Source organism: Arachis ipaensis, chromosome B7, assembly GCF_059453495.1.
Source record: "Arachis ipaensis isolate K30076 ecotype BB chromosome B7, ASM5945349v1, whole genome shotgun sequence".
Classification (NCBI taxonomy): domain Eukaryota; kingdom Viridiplantae; phylum Streptophyta; class Magnoliopsida; order Fabales; family Fabaceae; genus Arachis; species Arachis ipaensis.
Window position 1 is genome coordinate 117,685,506 of NC_142442.1, and position 24,596 is coordinate 117,710,101.

Consider the following 24,596-nt stretch of genomic DNA (forward strand, 5'->3'; position numbering starts at 1 on the left):
ACGGAAGGCTTAGATATATCAGATGATTATACTGTTTGGAACGAAGTTGTGACAAAGGGAAAAAAGAAAGCTGCTTTTGGTTTAGGTTCTTTTGGTTTAAATCTCTCTTCAAAGTTGGATTCCAGAAATTGTTCAGAGACATCCAAAGACAATCTAAATATTGAGCAAGAACTTCACATGTGGAAAGAAAAGGCAAATGAGTAAGAAATGATCAATGAAGAGCAAAAGGTTAAGTTGAAAGATGCTGAGCACAAGTTAAAAGATCAAGGACGTCAACTAAAAGTTCAACAGAAAAGAATTGGTTCTACTAAAAAGATAATTCATGCTTTGTATAAAAAGTTGAATCTCCCACTTCCTTCAACCTTGTATGATTCTACGGAAGATGAGCTTGGGACAGGCTCTAGTGATAATAACATGTGATTGATATTTGGAGTATATGTTTTTTCTGATTTAGATTAAGGAATTTTTAGGTGAATTAGTTAGTACATTTTATTTTATTCATGATATTTGACCTTTTTAAAGGCTTTCTTTGTTTTAGTTTAAGTATTTATTTCTTATTTTAGTTTGATTACATTTATGGACAAAAGTATTTTAATAATAAATAATTTTTTAACTCTTTTATGGTAATTAACTTTTTCATGATTTTATTATGTGTTTAGAATTTGGATGATGTAATATGAAAAAAATGATTATGATGGTCTTAATATAGAAAGAAAATTGAATACAATTTATTTTCTAAAATATTTTTATCTATTAAATAGCAAATTATTTTGTATGAAAATTATTTGAAATATTATATTAAATTTGTAGAAAAATTGTGCGAAAATAATTTTTTGTTTTGTATGAAATTTGTTTCAAATACGTAAATTTTTTTAAATTAAATTTGTCTGAAATTTAATTGAAAAGAAATATTTGATTTGTCTAAAATTTGTTTGAAAAAGATTTGTTATATTTGACTAAATTCGTTAGAAATTTGTCTGAAATAAAGTATATTTTTTGTTTGAAATTTGTCTAAAAATTAATATTTTTATGTTTGAAATTTGTCTGAAATACGTTGTTTTTTGTTGGTTAATCTGTCTGAAATTCGTCTAAAATACATCATAATAGTTAGAAATCTAGCAGATAAATGCCTATTCGAAATCTGTCACAAAATCGTCTGAAAAAAATTTCGGACGAAATTTCAGACAAAATTTAAATTAGCAACAAGGCTTTTTGGGACAAAAAAAATTTGTCCCAATTTTGTTTAGAAGAAAAAATTTGTCTCTAATTTGTTCGAAATTTATTTTAATTTCATCTCAAAATTCGTCCGAAAAACCCCTATTTCTAGTAGTAACTTATAGAGTCACACACTAATAAATATTATGATCTTTGCTAAAGAATTATTTAATTATTATTTTAATTCGATTAAATAAATAATTATCTTAATTCGAATAGAATATTATTATTTTTTGCTAGAACCAATAATATAATAATTTTATGATAATTTAGAATGTTAAATGACCATTAAGAATAATTAGTTATTTTACCGTTTTAAATTTTAAGCTTAGTTTGAATAAGATCTTAATTGATTTGTTTTAATTGAGTTGTTATTTAATTAATAAGATTTCAATTTAAAACAAAATAAAATTTAAATTTAAAATAAAATAAATTTATCTTTAAAAAAATATTCAAATTTAAAATCATAAAAATATCATTATATATATTTTAATTAATTATTTATAATACTAGTCAGGAAAAACGTCACACAACTTTATTCCTTTACTTAGAAAATAATTTTTTTGGTGCAAGAAATTGTAAAAAGACTTCTCAATTTACATGAGATTTCAGTTTGTTTTGATAAATATTTTTAAAAAGATATTTTTACTCTTCAAAATCACAAACTCGTAATTTTGTATTTAATAAATAAAAAAAATTATGTTTTTGTACTTAAAACTTTTAAAAAATAGGAGTGCTTTTAAAAACATATATATATATATTATGGTGGAGTTTTTTAAAATTAATTTATACTTATTAAAATTAAAAAATCTAATATAATATTATACATTAATTAATTTTTAAATTTAACTTTTAAATTTATATCTATTATAATATTTTTAAATTTTAAAAATAATTTTATCAAAAACAATTAATATTATTTATACCTATTAAAAATTATTTTTAATTTAATTTATCAAATATAAATATTATAATTTTAAAAAGAATAATTTTTATAATCTATTTTAAAAAAATATATATTTTAGTTTAGTTGTGAATACACATAACAACTTTATATAATCAAAGAAAAATTTTCGTACTCAAATATTATATATAATCTATATTGTTTGAATAACATCTTAAATACAAAATAAATAAATTATGGAGTAATTTATTATTTTATCTGTGTTATAAATTCTTACTAATTATCATAATTTATGTTTTCTTTATTATCTCTTTTTTGGCTTTTATCATGGCTTTTTTTTTTGTTATCAGATTTTATTATGATTAAACTCTTGCAATAAATAAATCAACCTATAATATGACTCCATTTCGACACCCAAACATTATAAAGTCAAAAGTCAAAACTATAAGGCACATTCACGATTTCTACCACGACTACTTATGAAACCTCCCAAACCATTTTATGATGGGAAGTTCTCTGGTGCTAATTGCAAAAATCAACATGTGATGATGAGTGTGCGTGGCGGGTGGAAGTGTGACGCATGTACTTGAAGCATGACTGCTTCCGTTTTCCGTTCTAGGCAGAGAACACGATTAGACATGATTATGTATTTAGTTTAAAAGTTTTTGGATTGAATACAATGGATATGTGGATAGCCATAACTATTAGACCACACAATTTATTGATTTATTGTTTTTAATTTGGAATGAAAAAATTTTAAGTAACATGACCAGATGGCCTTGAAAAAAAACTGTTAGCCTTTCAAAAAGTTTTGTTAATATTACATGTTTTAAGTTTAAAAAGTATATTTACTTTACCCAAATTTAATTTATTTTGAAAATAAATAATACCTATTAAAATTCTTATATTATTTGTAAATATTTACTAAATGTAGTTATGGTTTGGCAGATAGTTGTGTGTTATTCTATTGTTAAAAAAAATAACTTAAATTATTTAAAAATAAGTGGAGATAAAAATATTGGGAGCATGTAAGAAATTTTTAAGAAGTACGTTTTACATAATTATTGACTAATAATGGAAAAAAATAATATTCATGTGAAGGGAATATAATTTATACTTGAGAGATAAATGTTCGACTAAAGTTGAATTAATGATTAACTTGATAAGAAATTTTAAGGTGTTTAATAAAGAAAAAAGCATAACTTGCCTAATTTACTTGTCATTTTTTGAAGAGTTGAGTCTAATTTTTTAAAAAAATAAAAAAGAGAAAAAATATTACATTAACACTAAGTAGTTTTAATTCTCAAAATAAGTAAGTGATACAAAGCAAATATCATGTGTATTTGTAAGATTTCTAATATTGTTGGGATTATTAACATTATCATGGAATAACAAAATGAGATAAAATATCATTTTATATTTAAGTTAAAAATAAAAACTCAAATAATTTTAAACATAAAAATATGAATTAATTAAAAATTCATAACAGGCTCCCAATATTTTTATTCTTACCTATTTTTAAAAACATAACTTATTTTCTTGTCAATGAAGTAAAACACAACTATTTGCTGCCAACAAGTACACTGAGTCATATCAAGTAATATACTCATAATGAGTGTCGATTACACGAGGATTGATGGACTAAACAAGTAATAATTGATTAATTACTCTAGTTAGAAAAGTTGAAATGAGAGTTTGAATATCAAATAGCATAAAAGATAGTGAATTAAGAAAAGTAAATAGTAAATGTGTGAGAAAATATGATGAGCGAATATTTTATACGCTTTTTGACATCATTTTCATATAGTTTTTAGTAGTTTTTATAAGTTTTACTGTTAAAATCATATTTTTGGTTTCTACTATAAGTTTTTGTGTTTTTCGGCAATTTCAGGTAATTTTTTGCTGAAATTGAGGAGTTAGAGCAGAAGTCTGATTCAGAGACAAAAAAAAGTACTGCAGATGCTGTCCAGATCTAACCTGCTTGCATTCGGAAGAGCTTTTTTGGAGCTACAGCCTGTCATAGAAGATAATTTTATTTTGTCAACTATCTTGATTATAGAAGAAGATCATTTACATTCTGCCATTGAAGAAGATCATTCACAAGCAAAGAAGGCAGTAGTACCAAAGTTAGTTCAGAAAGACAAAACAACTCCAACTCTCAACTCTATTTCTATTGTTGCTTTCCAATTAGAATAACAAGTACTTATACAAAATTCTAAACATAATCACATCTACAACCTTCTGATTCTGCCTGACTAAGACCTGCAAGACAATCATAAGCTTACTTCAAGTCACAATCCTCGTGAGATCGACCATGACTCGTTCAGGTATTACTTGGACGACCCAGTGCACTTGCTGGTACTGCTGCTGTTGTACGAAATAGTGTGACGCCCACCAAAATTCTATAAAAAAAAAGAGTTAAAGCTTTAAAGATGTTTAGATTGGAAGTAACATTCAATGTCAACTATCTTGATTATGCAAAGATTGAATTTATGGCAAATATTGGGTGATTAAATTCCTATTCCTAGATAATTCAATTTCCTCTAACCCAACTAACTGTCAATTTCTTGATCAATTAATTGTGTTAGAAAGTTAAGTTCAAAATCTGATTTATAAGCTACACAATCCCTAAGAATCCAAAAATAATTCGACTATATGTCATGTATCACATTAAATCCAGACAATTAAGGAGTTGTGAGAATAGAATTTCAAACTTTAATTATAGTGATGTAACTTTTCTAAGATTCAAAAGAATTCAATTTAGATTAGGATTATTTTTCAATACACACTAATCCGTAGGATGAAGAATGAAACCACTTCTTAAACATAAATCAATGCACAAATCAAGAGTAGAAAAATAAATAATTATTAATCCATCAGAGTAAACAGAGCTCCTAAACTTAACAATGGAAGTATAGTGGCTCATGCTTTTTTCTTTACTAAACACCTTAGAATTTCTTATCAAGTTAATTATTAATTCAACTTTAATCGAACATTTATCTCTTCCAAATATAAATTATATTCCCTTCACATGAATATTGTTTTTTCCCATTCTTAGTCAATAATTACGTAAAACATACTTCTTAAAAATTTGTAATATGCTCCCAAAATTTTTATCCCCACTTATTTTTAAAAAATTTAAATTATTTTTTTATCAATAGATTAAAACATAACTATGTGCCAAACCATAACTACATTTAGTAAATATTTACAAATAACATAAGAGTTTTAATAGGTATTATTTATTTTCAAAATAAATTAAATTTGGGTAATGTAAATATACTTTTTAAGCTTAAAACATGTAATATTAACTGATGCAAAACTTTTTGTAAGGTTCACAGTTTTTTTAAACGTCATGTTATCTAAAATTTTTTCATTCCAAATTAAAAACAATAAATCAACAAATTGTGTGGTCCAATAGTCATGGCCCATCCACATATCCAGTCCAAAGATTTTATTAAACTAAATACAAAATCATGTCTAATCATGTTCTCTGCCTAGAATGGAAAACGGAAGCAGCCATGCTTCACGTACATGCGTCACACGCCCACTGCGCTACGCACAGTCATCATCACATGTTGATTTTTGCTATCAGCACCAAAGAACTCCCTTTTTATTATTCAATCTACTCATGTTGCAACTAAAGCCAGCAACCAACACGTGATATTGGCTGCCTTTTTTTGTCTTTCAAAACCTAGTAGACATACATTTTGGTAATTTTACTGCTCCTTAAAAACAAAACGTAAATCTATCACTGGTCCATAGAAGATTGGAATTTCAATAAAGGACTTGTCATACTAAAAACTCTTCCAATACTATGTTTATTTAAATGCGTTGATACTATGCAATGCATAATTACTGCATAAACAATTATTTGAAATAAAAAGTTTAAATTTGAAAAAAAAAAAGCAACTTACAACATCGTTTACCAAGTATTTTACAATCAAGAATAGGAAATTAGTGCGCTAATCTCTTAAGTTAAATACAGGTCTAAGATAACCATACTTTGGTAGCAAACAGAGCATGGTAAACATCTATCAATGTATCCGATCCTGCTACCAAGAAAGTTTCTAGTTATATAGGGAAAACTCCTTAGACAATTTGTTGTAGAATAAGTAAGATAACAACTTTCACCATTCGCTGTACTTGTATTCATGCTCCAAGTTGATATAACTCCCTTCAATTATACAATAAATTACAAAGAAAATTGTATATACATCATGATACACGGGGAGAGGTGAATAATTTGTTACTAAAAATAATTTACATGGTTTTTATGCATATTAGCATAACTTTTACTTAAGGATTTTTTTATTTAAATTAATTAAATATATTATTTATTAAAAATTCGTAAAGTAGAGAATATTTATTGATATACATAATATGTTACAGGTGCTGTTCATTAAATATATTTCGATAACTAAAAATCCAAAATATGATACAAGAAAATCTGAATATATTCCAGATACATTTGAGATATGGTACAAAATCAAAAATAGGTACACATTGCCCGAGATACATGTATTAAAAGAACGTGATCACAATATTCAAGATATACACAGACGACAATATATAATGAGTGCAGTCGAAATATTAACTCATTTGTGAAATTTTTTTAAACTTTGGTAACTTTTTAACATCTTTAGTTTTAGTACTTTTTAATGGCTAGGAATTTTTGATAACTGCGGAATGGCCAAAAGAAAAAGGAAGAAGAAATGGAATACCCCCACTAGTTGGAGTTTTCGACACATACTCTTCAGAAGAACCATTCTCATTGGACGACCCGATATCAACAACATAATCTAAATTTGAGTCACTATCGTCCTCTTTGACGCTATCTCGAGGCTGGTGAAACAATATTGTCTCCACTAGGACTACCTACCAGATAGAAAAGGATGACTCAACCACCACCAATGTCACAAACCATCGCATACCACTCCATCACATGTTGTGGTATTAGCCTAGTATGTATGCCAAACACTACCCTCACATGCTGATCAACTTTGAGCCAAAATACCCTGTTAGTAAACCCTCCACTTGGCAATGCTAATAAAAATTTATGTGCAACTCTTTCAACCTCTTTGAAATCTATTATACCCATGTTGCTCAGTGTGGCATTCTTTAGCACATCTAGAGGATCAACACACCGAATACGCAACATTACAGTTTTCCTATACTCTAATACGACACCTTCGTCATCATTTTTTATTGTCCCATTGGGATAAATTATTACAAAAAAAGAATTGATTATTATTTATGTGTATGTAAAGAAGTATAAAGACTAAAAGTAGAGAGACTAATGATTGAGTAAGGAAGTTTCTTTATAGATATTTTTTTATGTAGTCATCTAGGATATAAAGACACTTAATAGATAATTAGATAGTATATTAGGTAATGTGATCCTATTTTCTTTATGGCCTCCTTTTTTAAACTTGTTCACTTTAGTTTCAAACTGGATGTGGAACTTATTTGTTGGCGAGTCTGTCAAGTTGATATTTCAGGAGAGATTTTTATTTTGTCTCTTCACGATTGATCAGGAACAGAGCAACCTCTTTTCTTTTGGTTGCTGTGACTTTTGAGATATTGATAAAGTAGAAGACAATTTTATTTTATCTCATATCGAAGGAAAACAGAAGAAGAGTAGAGAAGAGAGAATCACACAGTTATGTATCCTGGTTCAACTACCATGTACAATGTGATCTACATCCAGTCTCCACCACAACAGTGATAGAATTTTCACTATACTTTTCAAAGATTACAAATACGAATTTTTCTATGATTCCAATCCTATCTGGAACAAACCCAGCTTCTACCCAAGCTAGATTTAGCTAAGTTTATTCCCTAGACTTTCAACCACTAAGTATTCACCCAACTTAACAAGGAAATCCCTCAGGATCATGTGTATAACGGATTGGTGCTTGTATATAGGGATTATTTCTGTGTTCTAATCAGGTTAATCAAAGCACACATTAAGGGGGAGCATGTTGATCAAGAGAAAGGGGAAGCAGTCCGTGAATCATCAAAGGAAAGTTTTCTCTTCTAATCTTTTTATTTTAAATTCATTTTAGTAATGTTTGTCATCAAGGACGAGATTGTTGAGTTTGAAAAACTAATATGATGAACAAACATTATTATATTGCTACTAATTGGTTGTTTAATGTATTTGGTTTAGTGTGCAGGAAAACAAATTAATTTTCATGTTGGCCTAATCAAACAAGCCCATCTTGATCAATAAACGAATTCAGCCTTATACCAAAATGATCCAAAAACTAGTGGCTGAACTTTGAGAAAGAAAACCAAGAAGGCCCAAAGATCCAAGCCTATTCAATAAAGTAATCAAGGCCCATGTGGTAACTTACACTTCCCACCATCAGGAACGTGAACCCCAAACTCATTTTGATTAAACTCCTTGAAGCTTCCATCGAAAGCCAACATTTCTCTCTTCTCTCTCCTCTCTCTCTTACTTCGGTCACGTCAATCAAAGAAGAAGAAAGAAGAAAATGGAAACCACAGAAGAAAGGTCATGAAGAAAGGCAAAAGGAGTATTACCAAATCAAAGCAAAGAAAAGGGGCTACAACCAAGTAGCTAATCTCACTCGGTCAAAATACATCTTCCCTCATTTGTGCTACACCAAGGAACCAAGAAGAAAGCCATAAGGTCTCAAGAACGGAACAAGCAACAATGGAGAATGTGAAGTCAACTTGGTTCAAAAGCTCATCAACGCTCAAAATTAAAACTTGGGGCTAAAGTCAAGCTCAATGGTCAAGATTGAAGGAGTTTGAAGAAAAAGGATGAGAGAGAATAGGTGAGTTGCATGCAACAGATTCAAATTTCTCTTTCTTCTCTGCTGAAGCCACTGCAAGTCTCTGATGTTGGAGAAAAAGACAGTGTTAGGGTTGAACCTGATTCAACCTTAGAAGCTTCACTCTTCTATATTAAGGGTGAACGGCCAAGGGTTGAAGGCAAGGAGAGTAAGTGAAAAGCACAGAATTCACTCTCATAGCTACCGAAGTTGTTAGAGTCCTTCTCCTTCATGTAGTTCATTTAGTATTTTCTTTTTCTTAGTTTAGTCTGTCTGAGTCTCATTGAAAAAGGCAAACATGGTGAAGTTTGTAAGAAAAAGCCAATGAGAGATAAAAGACAATGAGATAAATTGTGAGAAAAAGTCATAAGATGTCTCAGAGGTTCTTTGTACATCTTTCTGTTTTGTTTCATGATCCTGTGGGAATTCCCTTGTAAGTTGGGTTAGCAGTTTGTTGTTGAAAGCTAGATTGAGGTCTAGTCAAATTAAGATTGGAGTTAGAATCTGGATTTGTCCCAGATAGGATTGGGTAGATCCTAGAGAGAATTGGTGAATGTAATCTTATTGAAAGATAGTGAAATTCCGTCACTGTTGTGATGGAGAATAGATGTAGACTACATTGCACTAAGTAGCTAAACCAGGATACATCTGGGTGTTACTTTTTCTTCTCTACTTCATTTCTGTTTCTGTTATTTAGAAGACAAAATAAAAATGTCTCTCAACTCGTTACGAGACAAAAGTAAAAATATCTCCTAAGTTCCTTTGAAAAAGCAAAAGTACTTTTCAACAGAAAAAGAAGCTAAGATTTACTCCTCCTCCCTCCCCCCCTCCCTTTCTCTTAGCCACTGATAACCATCACAATATATGTATCAAGAGTTGGCCAAGACATTGATTAACGATTATAGAAAATCAAACATCTTACTATTTTCAAGTTACATTGAAGACTCTAATAAATCAAATCGAATCAAATATGTATCACCTTATTAGGATTTAGTTTAGGACTTATTTTATGTTTAGTTTACTTATTTTGTTTTTATTGTTTTAGGCCTAACTATGATATTTTTTTGACCCATTTTTGTTTTAGGCCTAACTATAATGTTTTTTCTTCTGACCCATTTTTGTTTTAGTAAACTTATGAATTAGAATTTTGAAACTAAGAAGTATAAAAACCTCTAAATCTTGTAGTCATTTTTTTCAATTTTGATGATTGAAATTTTTTTAAATTTTTTGAAAAACTTGAATGTATATAGAAAAAATAAAATAATTTTCTTAACTCTTACATCAAAAAATCAAATTAAAGTAGCTAAACTTTTGATTTTCATCTTATCCTGAATTCTTTTTTGTTTCACTTAATCGATCTAACTCATTTGAAATGAAAGATTTCAGTGAAATAATGCATATTGGGATTTCGTTTTAAATTCGACACGTTGGATGAGCTTTAATTTTACAAGAGGATCATCATTTCGCTTGGATAGAGAGGTGTGGATTTACGCTCGGTAAAACTGAATAATTGTATAGAAGTGCTTGTTGATGCTAAATATATTCACCGAACCAAATCACAATCATCGATAATATTCACAGAGCTAATGATTTATTTGTCCTTTCAGAAAAAATTACTGAGCTAATGAACATATAAATTATAAACCAAGCTACGAGAGGACGAATAAATAACAGAAAATAGAAAAGGCAAGTGGACGATATTCGCGAGACAATCCGAATCAATAATTACTAATGTGCATGAGGTGTGTCGGTCAGTATACTGAATTTATGATTTTGGTATATTCTTGGCTTCTTTTGCATCCATGTCATCAAACTCAATGCGCACTCACAAGAAATGGGTGCTGGCAAACTCCACATTCAATGGTTTCTGAACCTGAGCTTGGCACCTGAACCTGAAATAATCCCACAAAAAAAATAAATAAGCCATGATCAACTATGACGTGTATTGAGTGAGAAGTGGGGACAAAATTACTAGAAGTCAACCTGCAGATAGACAGTGCAAATGGGACATGCAACTTCCCTTGTCCGTCTTCCAGATCCTCCAGAGGTCGAACCTGCAATGGGGCAACACATAATTAAGTTGGATAAAATTATTTCAGCTAAATAAACTCAGAACAAAGTGAATGAAGCCTGCCACAGAAGCAATTTTACAAGTGAAACTCCTAAAATTGAACTCATCATTACCTGATGTCTTTTGGTTTCTCTGCAGCTCCTCCTGCCAACATATTCAAAAACACAAATAAGCTTCTGAAGCGTTCTTAACCATAAACCAACAAACAAAGAAGAATAACATGGGCAATTGAAGCAACGCAAACAGACGGTATAAAATACTCCAATTATTCACCTGAAGCTTCCTGGCAAGATCCTCGTGACTCTGTAACACGGGTTTACTTGATGACTCTTTAGCACTACTCAGCCTTTGGGTCACTTCCGCCTGAACAACAACAGGAATATTAAGAATCATAATTACATTGCTTCCATAGTTTATAAGGATCTTCCTATTTAAAAGCATTAAACCCTGAAGGAATTACAAATGCAAATGCATTCCAAAATAAATACAATTAGTTATCATTATGCCCAAACTAATGCAGAGAAAAGCCAAGAGATGGTACACATACCATGCATCGATCACAAACTCGTACTGGCTGAGCATTCGCATCGGCAGTTAAAGCAATTCTACCTTGTGTACATTTGTCACAGAAAATATCACCACAGTTCCTACAATGATGCTGTTGGAAGAAGAGGATCATGAAATTAACAATTGGGAACACAACAGAAATATCATAGATTAAGAAAAGAAACAGGAAGATCAACCTTGCGATTAAAAGCCCCAAAATCAGTCTGACAATCTTTGCATTTTGAAACTGCTTCATCTGGGACCTATATATAAAGAACCTATAAGAACTCCAGTTGCATACAACAAAGACGAACCAATCCTATTTATTAGAGATATATACTGATGATGTAGGTTAATATAGTTGATCTATCAACAACATTTTCACTAAAATCAACTAGCACTTAAAATATTTTCCCAGTGTTAATCATGGGAACAGCACAATAAAATTTCAGAAATTAAATGACAAAGTTAATTGCGGCAACAAATACATGTTTAAACAATCATAGTCAGCATCTCAACCCAGTAAAAACACGAGGTTTGAAGGAATGAAAAAGTGTAAGAAAAACCCAAAGTTGCATCTAACATTACCCAGTGATCCTTCTCTTCATTGGCAGGCTTTATCAGATTCATCCAATCGCCAAAGCCTTTCTTTCTTTCTGTAGGCTGTTCATTTGCTTTCAATGGCTCAGGAGGCCTCCTGCTGCTTCCATTCATTTCCTTGAACTACATTATAACATCGAGGGAGAAACAAGACATAGAAAATACTTAATATTGGAAAAACAATTGAGCAGGACCTTGAAGATTAGTAACTGGTCACAGATAACATCAACAGAAGAGATCTTATTTCAGTTCAACACACATGTAGAAAATATTTGAAAGCTTTTAAGGAGCATGAACTAATGGGATTATAATTTTCACCATATCTGAAGTAACTTTTGACTTCAATTCTTAGAAATCAAGATTAGTACAATAACGTAAATTTCAATGAGACTAAAATTTTGCATCACATAATCATAATTCTAAAAAATGCAATTGTGCAATTATTCAAGGTACCGACTATCTTCTAACAGATATATTTAATTAAAAAAAAAAGCCACCTCCAACCTAACTCATCAGCAAGATATCATTTTCCTAAAATACCTGTATGGTTGCAGCAATCACTGTATCCAAAAGTGTGTTTGTAGTGTAGCTATTGGATTGCAATCTGATTCGTCTTGGTTCAATGTCTACTGGGCTCTTTGACCAAAATGCAAAGGTAGCTGAGTCAAGTCTCTGCACAATCCAGTTAGCAAAATATTATGCTGCCATAGTCTCGGAAATTCAATTCTGTATATATAGTATAGTTTCATCAAAGAAATGAACAAGCTTACATCACATCCTGTTATGTTCTCAAGTGGATATATTCTCAATGTCCGACTTGTATCTGGATCTAGCATGCGGATTCCATCCAAACCAATCTGAAAGGATAATAATTAATTAAGCTATCAATTCAGATCATGAATCAATTACGGGCAAAAAACAGAAAGGGAGTCATGAATGCATAAAATACAACATGCTGAACATTCTAAGGTTGAGAGTATCAAGGGAAAAATAATTTATTCAAAGTGACATTGTAGTTTGCTACATAAAAAATAAAAATTAAAACTGGAAAAATAAATGAACATGGGGATTACAAAGATTTGAACTTTTACAAACACACAACATATATACTATTCAAATATTTATCAGCGGACCTAGCTAGCTAAACCAAAATTACTTCAAATTCAGGTTGATGATCATAAATACATCCAGAATAAAAGGCTATAAACAATGCAGTTATACATAAACAAATTTAATAAACTAGCCGAGTTACACACTATCACGAAGAATTGTTCACCTGGCATAGAACATCTGTAGCGCTCTGGCCACCACTTTCTGCCAGCAACTTGACCCTGAACTTTTGCACCCCAGTTTTTCCATCTTCTTGGGCATCAGCTTTTGGCACCGCTTTCACGATCTTACTTGAGACAGAAGAAGATTCATTCTGAGAGGGAAAACTGATGGACCTTCCATAATCATCGAACGTGGTTGAGGACCACGTCGAAGATTTAGGAGCTGTGCCACGCGCACCGTAGGGCTCCACCTTGCCCCCTTCATAAGCATACACACCATCACCATAGCCTTCATCGTAGCTCGAAACTGATCCCAATTCTGAACGGCTCCGATTAAGGCCTCCGAAATCGTCAAAATATGCACCGCCGTGATCGGCTTTCACTGGATTCTGGTAGGGGCTATCGTATGAGGGAACCGGAGGAACGGAGGCTCCGGCGTGAGTGTACGGTGCCGAATTGTACAAAGAGGAGTACGAGGAACTGGGATTGGACTCGGAGGGAATTGAGGAGATTGGAGGAGGGGCGTAATTCGGAGTGGTTTGATGCTGATCATAGGGCGGGAAATAGGGCTGGTTCTGCGAAGGTGGTTGATGGTACGAAGGGTGAGAATCGAAGGTGGAATTGAATGAGGGGAGGTTAGGGTTAACGGAGGTTGGAGGGTAGGAAGGAGCGGTGGGTGCGGCGGTGGAGGGTGGTGGAAGAGGCTCGGGGTTTGGGGGGTATGGGGAATACGTGGTGGTGGTGGCGGTGGCGTATTGGGTGTAATCGGGTGTGACGGGGGGTGCGGAAGCGTATAGATTGGAGGGGTTGGGATTAGGGTTTTGGAGGTGTGGGAATTGATAATATGGAGCGGAGGTGTAATCTCCTTGATGCATTGCTGATTCTGATTGTAAGCAGCACGGCGAAGAAGAGATCACCCTAGGGTTGGAGTTTTGATGATATGATGAAGAATTGGAGTAAGGAATATTGTTGGATTGGGAATTGTGAATTGTGAATTCAGAATCAGAGGACATGCAAATGGGAAAGCAAGTTTCTAGAAGTTGATCTCTCTAAGAAAACCACTATATGTCGCTGTGCAATATCGTTAGGAAAGAGACAACGAAGAACAGCAGAGTGGAAGAATGGTTACGATTACGCGAAACTTCTTGAGCATTACCAAGGTGTCAAATATTATTGAGGAGAGCATTAACTTGTCACTTTGATTGTTGAGCCTTGAGCGTCCAGTATATAATAATTAAGTTAAAGATAAATTATTCTGTTACTCAATATAATCTTTTCAAATTTATAACCAGTGGAATTAGATATCTATTATAATTTATCTTTTAATCAGATTTTATTTATAAAAATTTAATAAAATAATTATAATAATTAATAATTAATTTAAAATACTATGTCTTAGATTTTTTTATATATTTAAAAAATTTAAAATTATATCTTCTTAAAATTAAAATATTTAAATTTAAATTTAAACTTAATAAAATAAAAATAACAAATTAAAATTAAATTCTAACAAAATTAAAATTAAAATAATGCTATTAAAAACAATTTTGTTTTATTCTAAGTCTGGTATATAATTAGTTAACAAGAATAATAAACACAATTATTTTTAGATGAATTTCATATATGTTAAGAAATTATTTAGTGAGTAATTCATAATTTTAGATGTGTTAAAAAATTATTTAGGTTAAAAAACATACAAGCATGAAGTTCAACGAATTTTAGATGTATACCAAAAATATTTTGTGTATTATCTTATTATTTAGATGTGCTAAAAATAAAATTTAAGTACAAATTTAAATAATTTTGGATATGTACCAAAATCATTATGTGTTATCTTTTTATTTTGGATGTATTATCAAATATGTAAAATAATAAAAAATACTAATAAAATAATATAAAAAAAGAAATAAAATAATATTCAAACACAATATAACTTTACATGATAAATAATAAGTAAAATCATTAAAAGAGACTTATCAAATAGTATTTTGATGCCTAATGTAAGAGAATTAATTAATTTGTAAACTGGCTAGTTTAGAAAGTGTTTTCTTAATTATATTTGTTGAACCTTCTTGAATTTAACTGTGGAGGGTGTAGATTAAAAAAATGGGATAAAATATTTTTATAATACAGTGAACTGTATGGCTAAAACAGTTATTTTTAGCGCAAAATTTTATTTAAAGTGATTTCAACTTTGTTAAAATTTTTAATTTTGGATTAACTTAGACATAACATCTGCCATTTAGTTTGGCTAGTTTTCCTTTTCTTGTTTTGTTTAGTTACTAAAGAAAAATGAGTAAAAAAGATAAATTATTTTGTATCCTTCTTAAAAAAATATTGAATGGAGAGGTGGTTAGATTATTAGGTAACTATTATATTTATTTTAATTTAAGTTAAATAAAATTTAAAATGATTCTTTAAAAATAGGAAATGTAACTAATTAAGAAATAATATAATAGAGTAGTTAGATTAAAAGAATATTTAAAAATAGAATGATTATTGGATAAATATTATTTTTCATATATAATTAGATTAAAATATTATTTTAATCTTTAATATTTAAGTCAAATTTTAATTTAATTATTAATGTACTAACATTTCAAACATCCTAATTCAATTTTGAGAAAATCTAAAAAATTAACTAGATTGCGAAATATCGGCCAACTATAATGTGGACTGTAATAAAGAAAGTCCAATAATACCAAAATATATATATATTCGATAACATTACTCAAATCTAACTCTAATTTGATTTCTCATTGTTACTCACCGTGAAAAAAAATTGCACACTCTATCTTTTCCTTCCACTTCCATTATGTTGTTTATGGTGTCATTTTCATCTCCCGCTCCACTTACGCTGTCGTGCTTAGGGCTGGCAATATATACTTTACTCCTGAGTATCCAATCCGGACCAATCTATTTGGATAGGATTGTCAATCTTACCCACTACGGATAGAATAAAGTAGGATACGAATTTGTCTGCAGATAGGGTAGGATACGGACAGGGACGGTTCTATGTACAATGGTGTGGGGGCAAGCGCCCCCACTACGATTTGAAATTTTTTTGAGTAGTATATGATAATAATATTTATTTGCCTCCATTAGATTATTAAATTTGACTCCACAATAATTTTTTACTCAACTTTTGGTACTTAATCTTCAATTTAAAAATTTTATATTAGAAATTCGTTAGAATGATTAATTCTCAAATTTAAACGAAATTAGTGTTCCTTTTTTAAAATCAACTCAAAAGAATATTATTTATCTTCTTCTTAAATTAGCTTTAATTTTTGCATAGCAACTTAATTAATTGAAAGAACTTTTTTAATTATAAATATCAATAAGAGTCGACTTCTAATTGCGTTGAGAAGTGGATTTCTATATAATTATTTAGTAATATATATAAAAAGAGAGAAATTTTGATGGTAGTGTTAAGAAAAAAATTATTTAATTTTTTAAAATAGAAAACCTAAAACAATAAAATTTTAAATTATATATTATTATTTAAATTACTATTTTAGTATTGTAATTTATATATTAGATATTTTGAAGGCTAATCATATTTTACAATAATAAAATATAATCATAACAATAATCTTATTATATGTACATAAAAAATAATTATTTGTATAAAATATATATTAAAATATAAAATACACATTAAAAATAAGTTAAACAATACATATATTTACACATATATATAATGGTTAATAGATAATTTAATATTTAATTTTTTATATACACATATTATTTTTATTATAAAAATTATTATGATGTTATATAAATTTTGCCCCCACTACCAAAATTTTCTGGATCCGTCACTGGATACGGATTTAGGATATACCCTATTCTACTCTACCCGCACCCCTAATATATATATATATATATAAGTTATGTATGTAGTGAAAAAAGTAAGTGTTGAACTCACAATCTTTCTCTTATAAAAACTTGAAATAACCACTAAGTTAGTTGATGATCACATTATTTGTAATTTTATGTTGGATTTCTTTAAGATTTTATTGTTTTTAATTTTAATTTGAACTTAGTTTTTTATTTTCTATTTTATTAATATCTATAAAATTTGGAATGGTTGAATTTTATATTTGCTTGAAAATTTTTTATTTTTCTGCGGGTAGGATTGGGTAGGGTAGGATTTAGAACTTTAGAGTGCGGGTAGGGTTAGGGTTGAGAGATTCTTAACCCGCGAGTAGAGTAGGGTAGAGTTTTAAAAAAGTTTTCAACCCGCGGGTAGGGTTATGGTAGAGTAGGGTAGAGTTTTAAAAAAGTTTTCAACCCGCGGGTAGGGTAGGGTAGGGTTTGGACTCTATCCTACCCATTGCCAGCCCTAGTTCGTGCCGCCCCCGCAAACAGTGTCGACCCTATCCCATCCTCCACCCCAGTTGTCATATGCGCAATGTTGGTGATATTCTTTGCCGCGACACACGATCTGCATGCAATGTCTTCTGCAGCGTGGATGGTTCCTCTACATCGAGCTTTTCCCGCGAGTCCTGTCCATCCTAAGTCGCCGAGGTAGGCGCTTCTTTGCGCCGCAATTCTTCCTGGCTCCTGCAGACGAACACCATCACCGCGACGTGCAGCGTTGCGTGCGCTCGTGTATTGTGTCGCGATCGGACCTTCAAAAAATACCCTTGTCATTGATTGCAAACGAATATCCTAATAAAGTAAATGTGGGATTTTTTTTATTAAAATTCAGATGTTTCTGTTATTAAATTAACTGTGGGATATTCCTTTTGTTTAATTTGAAATGTTTCTTTTATTAAATTTGGGATATTCCTGCTCTAACTGTTCGAGGCGACTGTGGACTAATCCCATAAGCTCAGTTGCATGGGAGGGGTCCCTCTTTCTCTGATTCGCGCCCTTCTGAAGAGTTCACCTTCGAATTTTTTATTCCGAAGGTATCTTTCCTGTGTTGGTCATTGGTTTCCTGGTGAAGGGTCAAGTCTGCATCCTTGTTTCCGGTGTCCAGATTCTCTTGTTTAGAATCTGACTCCACATGACCCTCTTCAGGGGATCTATCCGCCATCACTGGTTGATCTCTCGGGTCCCCGGCAACGGCGCCAATGTTACGATGGGTAACCGGAGATTAGTGGGCTGGACGGCGTTGGTTGGCCCAAACGTATGGAGGAGGGAAGCCTTTGAGAGGGTCTACGCCTTGGGGGCCTACATCCGACTTGTGCGTATGAATGAATGGGGGGGTGGTACTTGCAAAGACACTCCGATGCCTAAGTCAGCAAGAGTGTTAGCAGGTCTAGAGAGTATTGGGACTTAGAGATACCTGAGAAGTGTCAGTGTATTTATAGTGGTGAACCAATAACCACCGTTGGAGTAGTTCCACCTTTTTAGGGTGTTAACCGTCCCTTTATCTTAGGGAAATTAAGATATGGCTTGTGGAAGTGGTTAGAGAGATTCTATGGGCAGTTATGCATTCAAATGAGTGCTTATCTGCCAGCTAACTCTCGTTCCCGACTTCTTTAGAGTAAGTCGTGACGAGTACCGACTTCTTAAGACGAAGATTGGTACTGGGTGAGGCCCAACCTTTTGGATTAGGCCTTTCGCTTGGTTCTGGGCCTTTATTATTGGGCCAGGGTATGAACAGTGCCCCTACTCGAGCCCAATTCCTTTTTAAGATTTGGATTCGAGTATTCTACTCGGGGTTGTAGCCGATTTGTTGGAGGACCGACGTGATGGTCTGAAAACCGACGTGACTTTTCGTGACCTTTTGGTTCTGACAGTTACGTCTAATCAAGCGTCGTGTCCGTTAGGGATGTGCGTAGGGATTAATGGCCTTGGTAACGGTGCGTCTTTAATGACTGCCCCGTTTTTACCATCGTGCCCCTAACGTACTTATAAATACTTTCCCTTTCTTTCATTGTTTCGTTTCTGCGATTTTTCAAATTTCCCCTTCATTCGTTCGTGCTGCATTCTTGTATCTTCGAAGGCTTTCGTTTCCTCCAACCCTCATTTCCAGATAAAGGTTAGTTCTTTTTGGAACATGCTTTTCTATTTGCATGCCTTTATTTTGTAGATAGGTTGGTTTGTAGACTTTAGTTCCGTATTCCCTCCCTTTAGAGACCGTGTTTTTGATTTTTCTTTTCTTTTTTCCCTTGTAGGTTTTTGTTACCTTTTTAAGAAAAAGAAATGGCTTCCGTAGATGTCCTTTCTCAGTGGGTTGATGTCATGGTCCTAGGGGAGGAACCCTCGGTCGATACTGATTTTATCACCCACCTTCGTACTCACCATAGAATTTGTACTTCTAAGGAGGACGAGCCGAAGTATGAGTTGGTAGTCCCGGGTCCTGAAGACCGGGTTTGCTTTGGGAGGGCCAATGAGGCGGCCCCTCATTTTTTCTTTATGTATGAGTGTATGATCACCCGTTTGGGTGTTTTTCTTCCTTTTTCAAACTTTGAGATGTCTGTTTTGCATCACTGTCGAGTTGCCCCTACCCAGCTTCACCCCAACTCTTGGGGTTTTTTGAAAATTTATCAATTTATTAGCCAAGCTTTGGAGTTCCCGACCTTTTTGAAGATTTTTTTCTATCTCTTTCATATGACCAAACCCTTCAGTGGGCTGAACAATAAGCAACAGTGGGTGTCTTTCCAAGCCATACAGGGTCGGAGAGTTTTTACCCTTTTTGACGAATCCTTCCATGACTTTAAAAATTATTTTTTCAAAGTTCAAGCTGTAGAGGGTCACCACCCCTTTTTTCTGGATGATAATTCTTCTCCCCGCTTTCCTTTGTACTGGCTGGAGGCCTCCCCTGCGAGAAATATGGTCTAGATGACCTGGATGAGGTAGAAGCAGTCGTTGTGGGGTTCCTCCGAGAAGTGTGGGGGAGGGCCCCGTATTTGGACACTAAAAAGTTTCTCCAGGGGTCCCCGACCTTTGTCCAGGCACAGCTAGGTAGCTTTTGTTAGATTACCGACTTGTCTGATTGACCTTCCCGACTTGTCTTAATCTATTATCTATTGTTTTTTCAGAGATGACGAAGGCAAACGCTCAGGAGTCTTTCCAGAGAGTCCAGGAGGCTAAAGCAAGGTCTCGCGCCAAGACTGGTGGCGCCAGGGCGGTTATCTCTCCTCCTCCTCCTCCTCGAAATGTTGGGACTCCTTCCCAACCCATTGTGATTTCTTCTTCTGCTTCCTCTCAGCCGCCCCCCTCTGCCCGACCTTCTCCTGAGCCAGAGAAGAGGAAGCATAAGACCTTAGAGTCTGGCTCTTCTGGTGAGGTTAAGGCGGATGCTCTTGCATTCGTCCGAAAGAACATCTACCCCCATGCTCGTATAAGCATGGATGATGCTTCTGTTCGGCACTACCTTACCACTCTGGTTGAGGAGAGTCTCAAGGCGGCGGGAGTTTGCAGCAAACTCTTAGATATTTTTGAGGAGACTCCTCTCAGCTCTTTAGGGATGACCTCGAGGGTCGAGGAGCTGGAAAGAAGGCTTCTTATGTATCAAGAGCAGGAGAGGGAGTTGAAGGAGGAAGTCGCCAAGTTGAAGGAGGGGAGAGATAGCCTCCGGGAGAAGGAGAGGAAGTTGCAAGCCCAATGCAACATGGAGGTGGGCTTGAGGAAGACAGCACAGGACAGCTACCAAAGTTTATTTGACGATCTTGTGTCTGTGAAAAATGATCTGCTGAATTCTCAGAAGGCCTATACCGAGTTGGAGGACTCTATTGCTGATGGAGCTGAGGAGGCTTGGAGGATCTTTAAGGAGCAGGTCGGAGTCATTGCTCCTGACTTGGACCTTTCTCCTTTAGATCCTGATAAAGTTGTCATTGATGGTGTCATTGTGGATCCCCCTGTCCCCGTAATTATTTCCGAGTCAGAATTGAAGACTCGGAGGCAGAGGATCATAGAGTCCCCTCCTCGCCCTAAGGATGCTCCGAGTTCTTCTACTGTTCCTCCGACTTCCTCTTCATCTCCTATGGATGCCTCTCTTCCTGGTCCTGGCGGCGTTCTTCCTGACTCTGGTGGTGGTGATCCGTCTATTCTTCTTCCTAAAAAGTAATTTGTTGGCTATTTTAGGGGCCCGGCCTGTGGGTCCCCCCTTTTTAAACTTCTTTATTTGTGTTGGTGGTGATGTTCTGAACAATTTGTTTTTGGCCTTATAAGGCCGTAAACAAAACATTTAAAATACCCTTTTTTAATAAGGGTTTAAGTTAACAAAAATAAATACCCTTTTTGGATAAGGGTTTTAAGTTACCTTATGCGTGCATGCTTTTCTGATTGCGATTTTTTTCGAATTCTCCTTGATCTTTTCTGGAAAACCTTTTCTTTGGCTTGTCTGTCTTTCTGAACCTTTTAGTTTCAAGGATCTTTAGGACAGCCCTTTAATTTTTCTTGGTTTTTTTCCTATCTCTTTCGTTATTCCTAGTACTCAATTTTGTTTTATTGAGTTTTCATGACTTAGGTTATTTTTGCGATTCGTTTTCTATTTCTACTCGGTCTTTTCATTGCGACTTATGAGTCAGAATGTTTCCGAGTTTCTTACGATCACCTTTTATAACCTCTTTACACCGACTTGTACCTCGTCATTTTATCCTGACGACCATCTAGGTCGGTTCATGGGATTTTCACGTTTTGTCGAGCTTAAGTCGGCGCGTTTCATAGAAAGAGAAAACAACAAAGGAATTTAAGAGATATTTGTAAAAAAGATCTTTATTAATTGGGGAGGTACTCTATTACTGCTAAGGATTTTTGACAGTCTATTTCCCTTAGCCCCTACTATGATGCCTCGTTAAAAACCCTTCTCCAGAAAAAACCCTTTGGTTTTGGGAAAAAATCATGAAGTTGGAAAAAGAGTACATCAGGGAGTAGAGTTCGCTTTTAGCTATAGTACCTTTTCATATTACAAGCATGCCACGACCTTGGTAACTCGGTGCCGTCCAGGTCGGTCACTTTATAATAGCCTTTTCCTAAGACCTCATTAATTTTGTATGGTCCCTTCCAATTTGCAGCGAGCTTTCCTTCCCCTGATCTGTTGACTCCAATGTCGTTTCTGATCAAGACCAAGTCACTTAGGGTGAATGCTCTTCGAATGACTTTTTTGTTGTATCTTGTAGCCATCCTTTGCTTCAACGCTGCTTCTCTTATCTGGGCTTCTTCTCGGACTTCGGGGAGCAAGTCGAGCTCCTTTTTGTGCCCCTGTATATTTCCGATCTCGTCATGGAGAATCACTCTTGGGCTTTACTCGTTGACTTCTATTGGGATCATGGCTTCTACCTCATAAACTAGTCGGAAGGGTGTTTCTCCAGTGGTGGATTGGGGGGTCGTCCTGTAAGCCCATAGCACTTGTGGGAGCTCTTCAGCCCAGGCTCCTTTTGCATCTTGTAATCTCTTCTTTAGCCCTGCCAATATGACTTTGTTGGCTGCCTCGGCTTGCCCATTGGCTTGCGGGTGTTCCACCGAGGTGAACTGGTGCTTGATTTTCATACTGGCCACTAGGCTTCTAAAGGTAGAGTCGGTGAACTGGGTTCCATTATCTGTAGTAATGGAATGGGGTATCCCATATCTTGTGATGATATTTTTGTAGAGGAACCTCCGACTTCTCTGTGCGGTGATGGTGGCCAATGGTTCTTCTTCTATCCATTTTGTGAAGTAATCTATTCCCACTATCAGGTATTTGACTTGTCTTGGCGCCTGGGGAAAAGGACCTAACAAATCCATTTCCTATTTTGCAAAGGGCCATGGAGAAGTGATACTGATGAGTTCCTCTGGGGGAGTCACGTGGAAATTTGCATGCATTTGGCACGGTTGATACTTTTTCACAAATTCGATCGCATCTTTCTGCAAGGTCGGCCAGTAGAATCCAGCTCGGATCACTTTCCTAGTTAATGACCTTGCTCCGAGAAGATTTCCGCAGATCCCACTATGGACTTCTTCTAACACCTCGGTGGTTTTTGAGGTCGGTACGCACTTTAACAATGGTGTTGATATCCCCCTCCTGTAGAGAATATTTTTCACCAAGGTGTAGTATTGTGCTTCCCTACGGATTTTCTTAGCCTCTTTTTCCTCCTTCGGGAGGATGTCGAATTTTATGTATTCGACCAAGGGGTTCATCCATCCGAGGCTTAATCCGACTACCTCAAGGACCTCTTGCTTGTCTTTTTCTTTTACTACGGAGGGTTCCTGGAGAGTTTCCTCGATCAGGCTTCTGTTATTCCCTCCTGGCTTGGTACTTGCTAACTTGGATAGGGCGTCTGCCCTGCAATTGAGATCCCGAGTTATGTGTTTGAGCTCGGTTTCTGCAAAGTGTCCAAGGTGTTCCAGAGTTTTTTCCAAGTACCTCTTCATATTTGGGTCTTTTGCCTGATACTCTCCACTTATCTGGGAGGTCACCACTTGCGAGTCGCTGTATATCATCACCTTTGTAGCACCGACTTCTTCCGCCAGCTTCAATCCAGCAATCAAGGCTTCATACTCTACTTGATTATTTGAAGCTGAGAATTCAAATTTGAGGGAAACCTCTATTTGGGTTCCTCTTTCGTCCACCAATATTATGCCTGCACCGCTTCCTGTTTTGTTTGAGGATCCATCTACATAGAGTTCCCATGTAGTTGGCTTTTCCTCTTGGTCTCCTGCGTATTCTGCAATGAAGTCGGTGAGGCATTGGGCTTTAATCGCCATCCGAGTTTCATACTTCAAGTCGAACTCGGAAAGCTCTATTGCCCATTGAACCATTCTCCCTGCAATATCCGTCTTTTGGAGGATTTGCTTCATGGGTTGGTTCGTGCGGACTCTTATTGTGTGAGCTTGAAAGTAAGGCCGTAGTCTTCGTGAGGCTACTACTAAGGAGTAGGCAAACTTCTCTAGTTTGTGGTACCTTAGCTCAGGGCCTTGTAGAACTTTACTGATGAAATATACTGGGTGCTGACCGGCCTCGTCTTCTCTTATCAGGGCCGATGAGACGGCCTTGTCTGCTACAGATGGGTATAGGACGAGGTCTTCTCCAGCTACAGGTCGAGTTAGAATAGGAGGTTGGCTCAAGAATCTCTTGAACTCCTGGAACGCCTCCTCACATTCAGGAGTCCATTCGAACTGACATCCCTTTCTCAATAAGGAGAACAGCGGAAGGGATTTTAGCGCTGATCCTGCCAAAAATCTGGAGAGGGCTGTAAGTCGGCCATTCAGTTGCTGGACCTCTCTCAAGCAAGTCGGGCTTTTCATCT

At 34.4% G+C, this 24,596-nt stretch overlaps 1 protein-coding gene across 1 annotated transcript; it reads right to left on the reverse strand.

Annotated features, from left to right (window-relative positions):
* Positions 1 to 10,432: 10,432 nt before the first annotated feature.
* LOC107609878 (RING/FYVE/PHD zinc finger superfamily protein) lies at positions 10,433 to 14,624 on the reverse strand. Its single transcript, XM_016311932.3, has 10 exons — positions 13,416 to 14,624; positions 12,910 to 12,996; positions 12,680 to 12,811; positions 12,128 to 12,262; positions 11,737 to 11,802; positions 11,541 to 11,651; positions 11,267 to 11,356; positions 11,107 to 11,137; positions 10,906 to 10,976; positions 10,433 to 10,814 (listed from the first exon to the last, which is right to left on the reverse strand). Exons 1-10 carry the CDS (start codon positions 14,421 to 14,423, stop codon positions 10,737 to 10,739), a joined length of 1,809 nt encoding a protein of 602 aa, XP_016167418.1. The 5' UTR covers positions 14,424 to 14,624; the 3' UTR covers positions 10,433 to 10,736.
* Between the last annotated feature and the right edge of the window lie 9,972 nt (positions 14,625 to 24,596).

Excerpts from the sequence above, each read along its gene's own strand:
- LOC107609878 (XM_016311932.3), bottom strand. The coding sequence starts at position 14,423 with ATGTCCTCTGATTCTGAATTCACAATTCACAATTCCCAATCCAACAAT. Across the intron at positions 12,997-13,415 it reads CTACAGATGTTCTATGCCAG|ATTGGTTTGGATGGAATCCG; the intron begins GTGAACAATTCT and ends TTATCCTTTCAG. Across the intron at positions 11,357-11,540 it reads GAGTTTGTGATCGATGCATG|GCGGAAGTGACCCAAAGGCT; the intron begins GTATGTGTACCA and ends GTTGTTGTTCAG.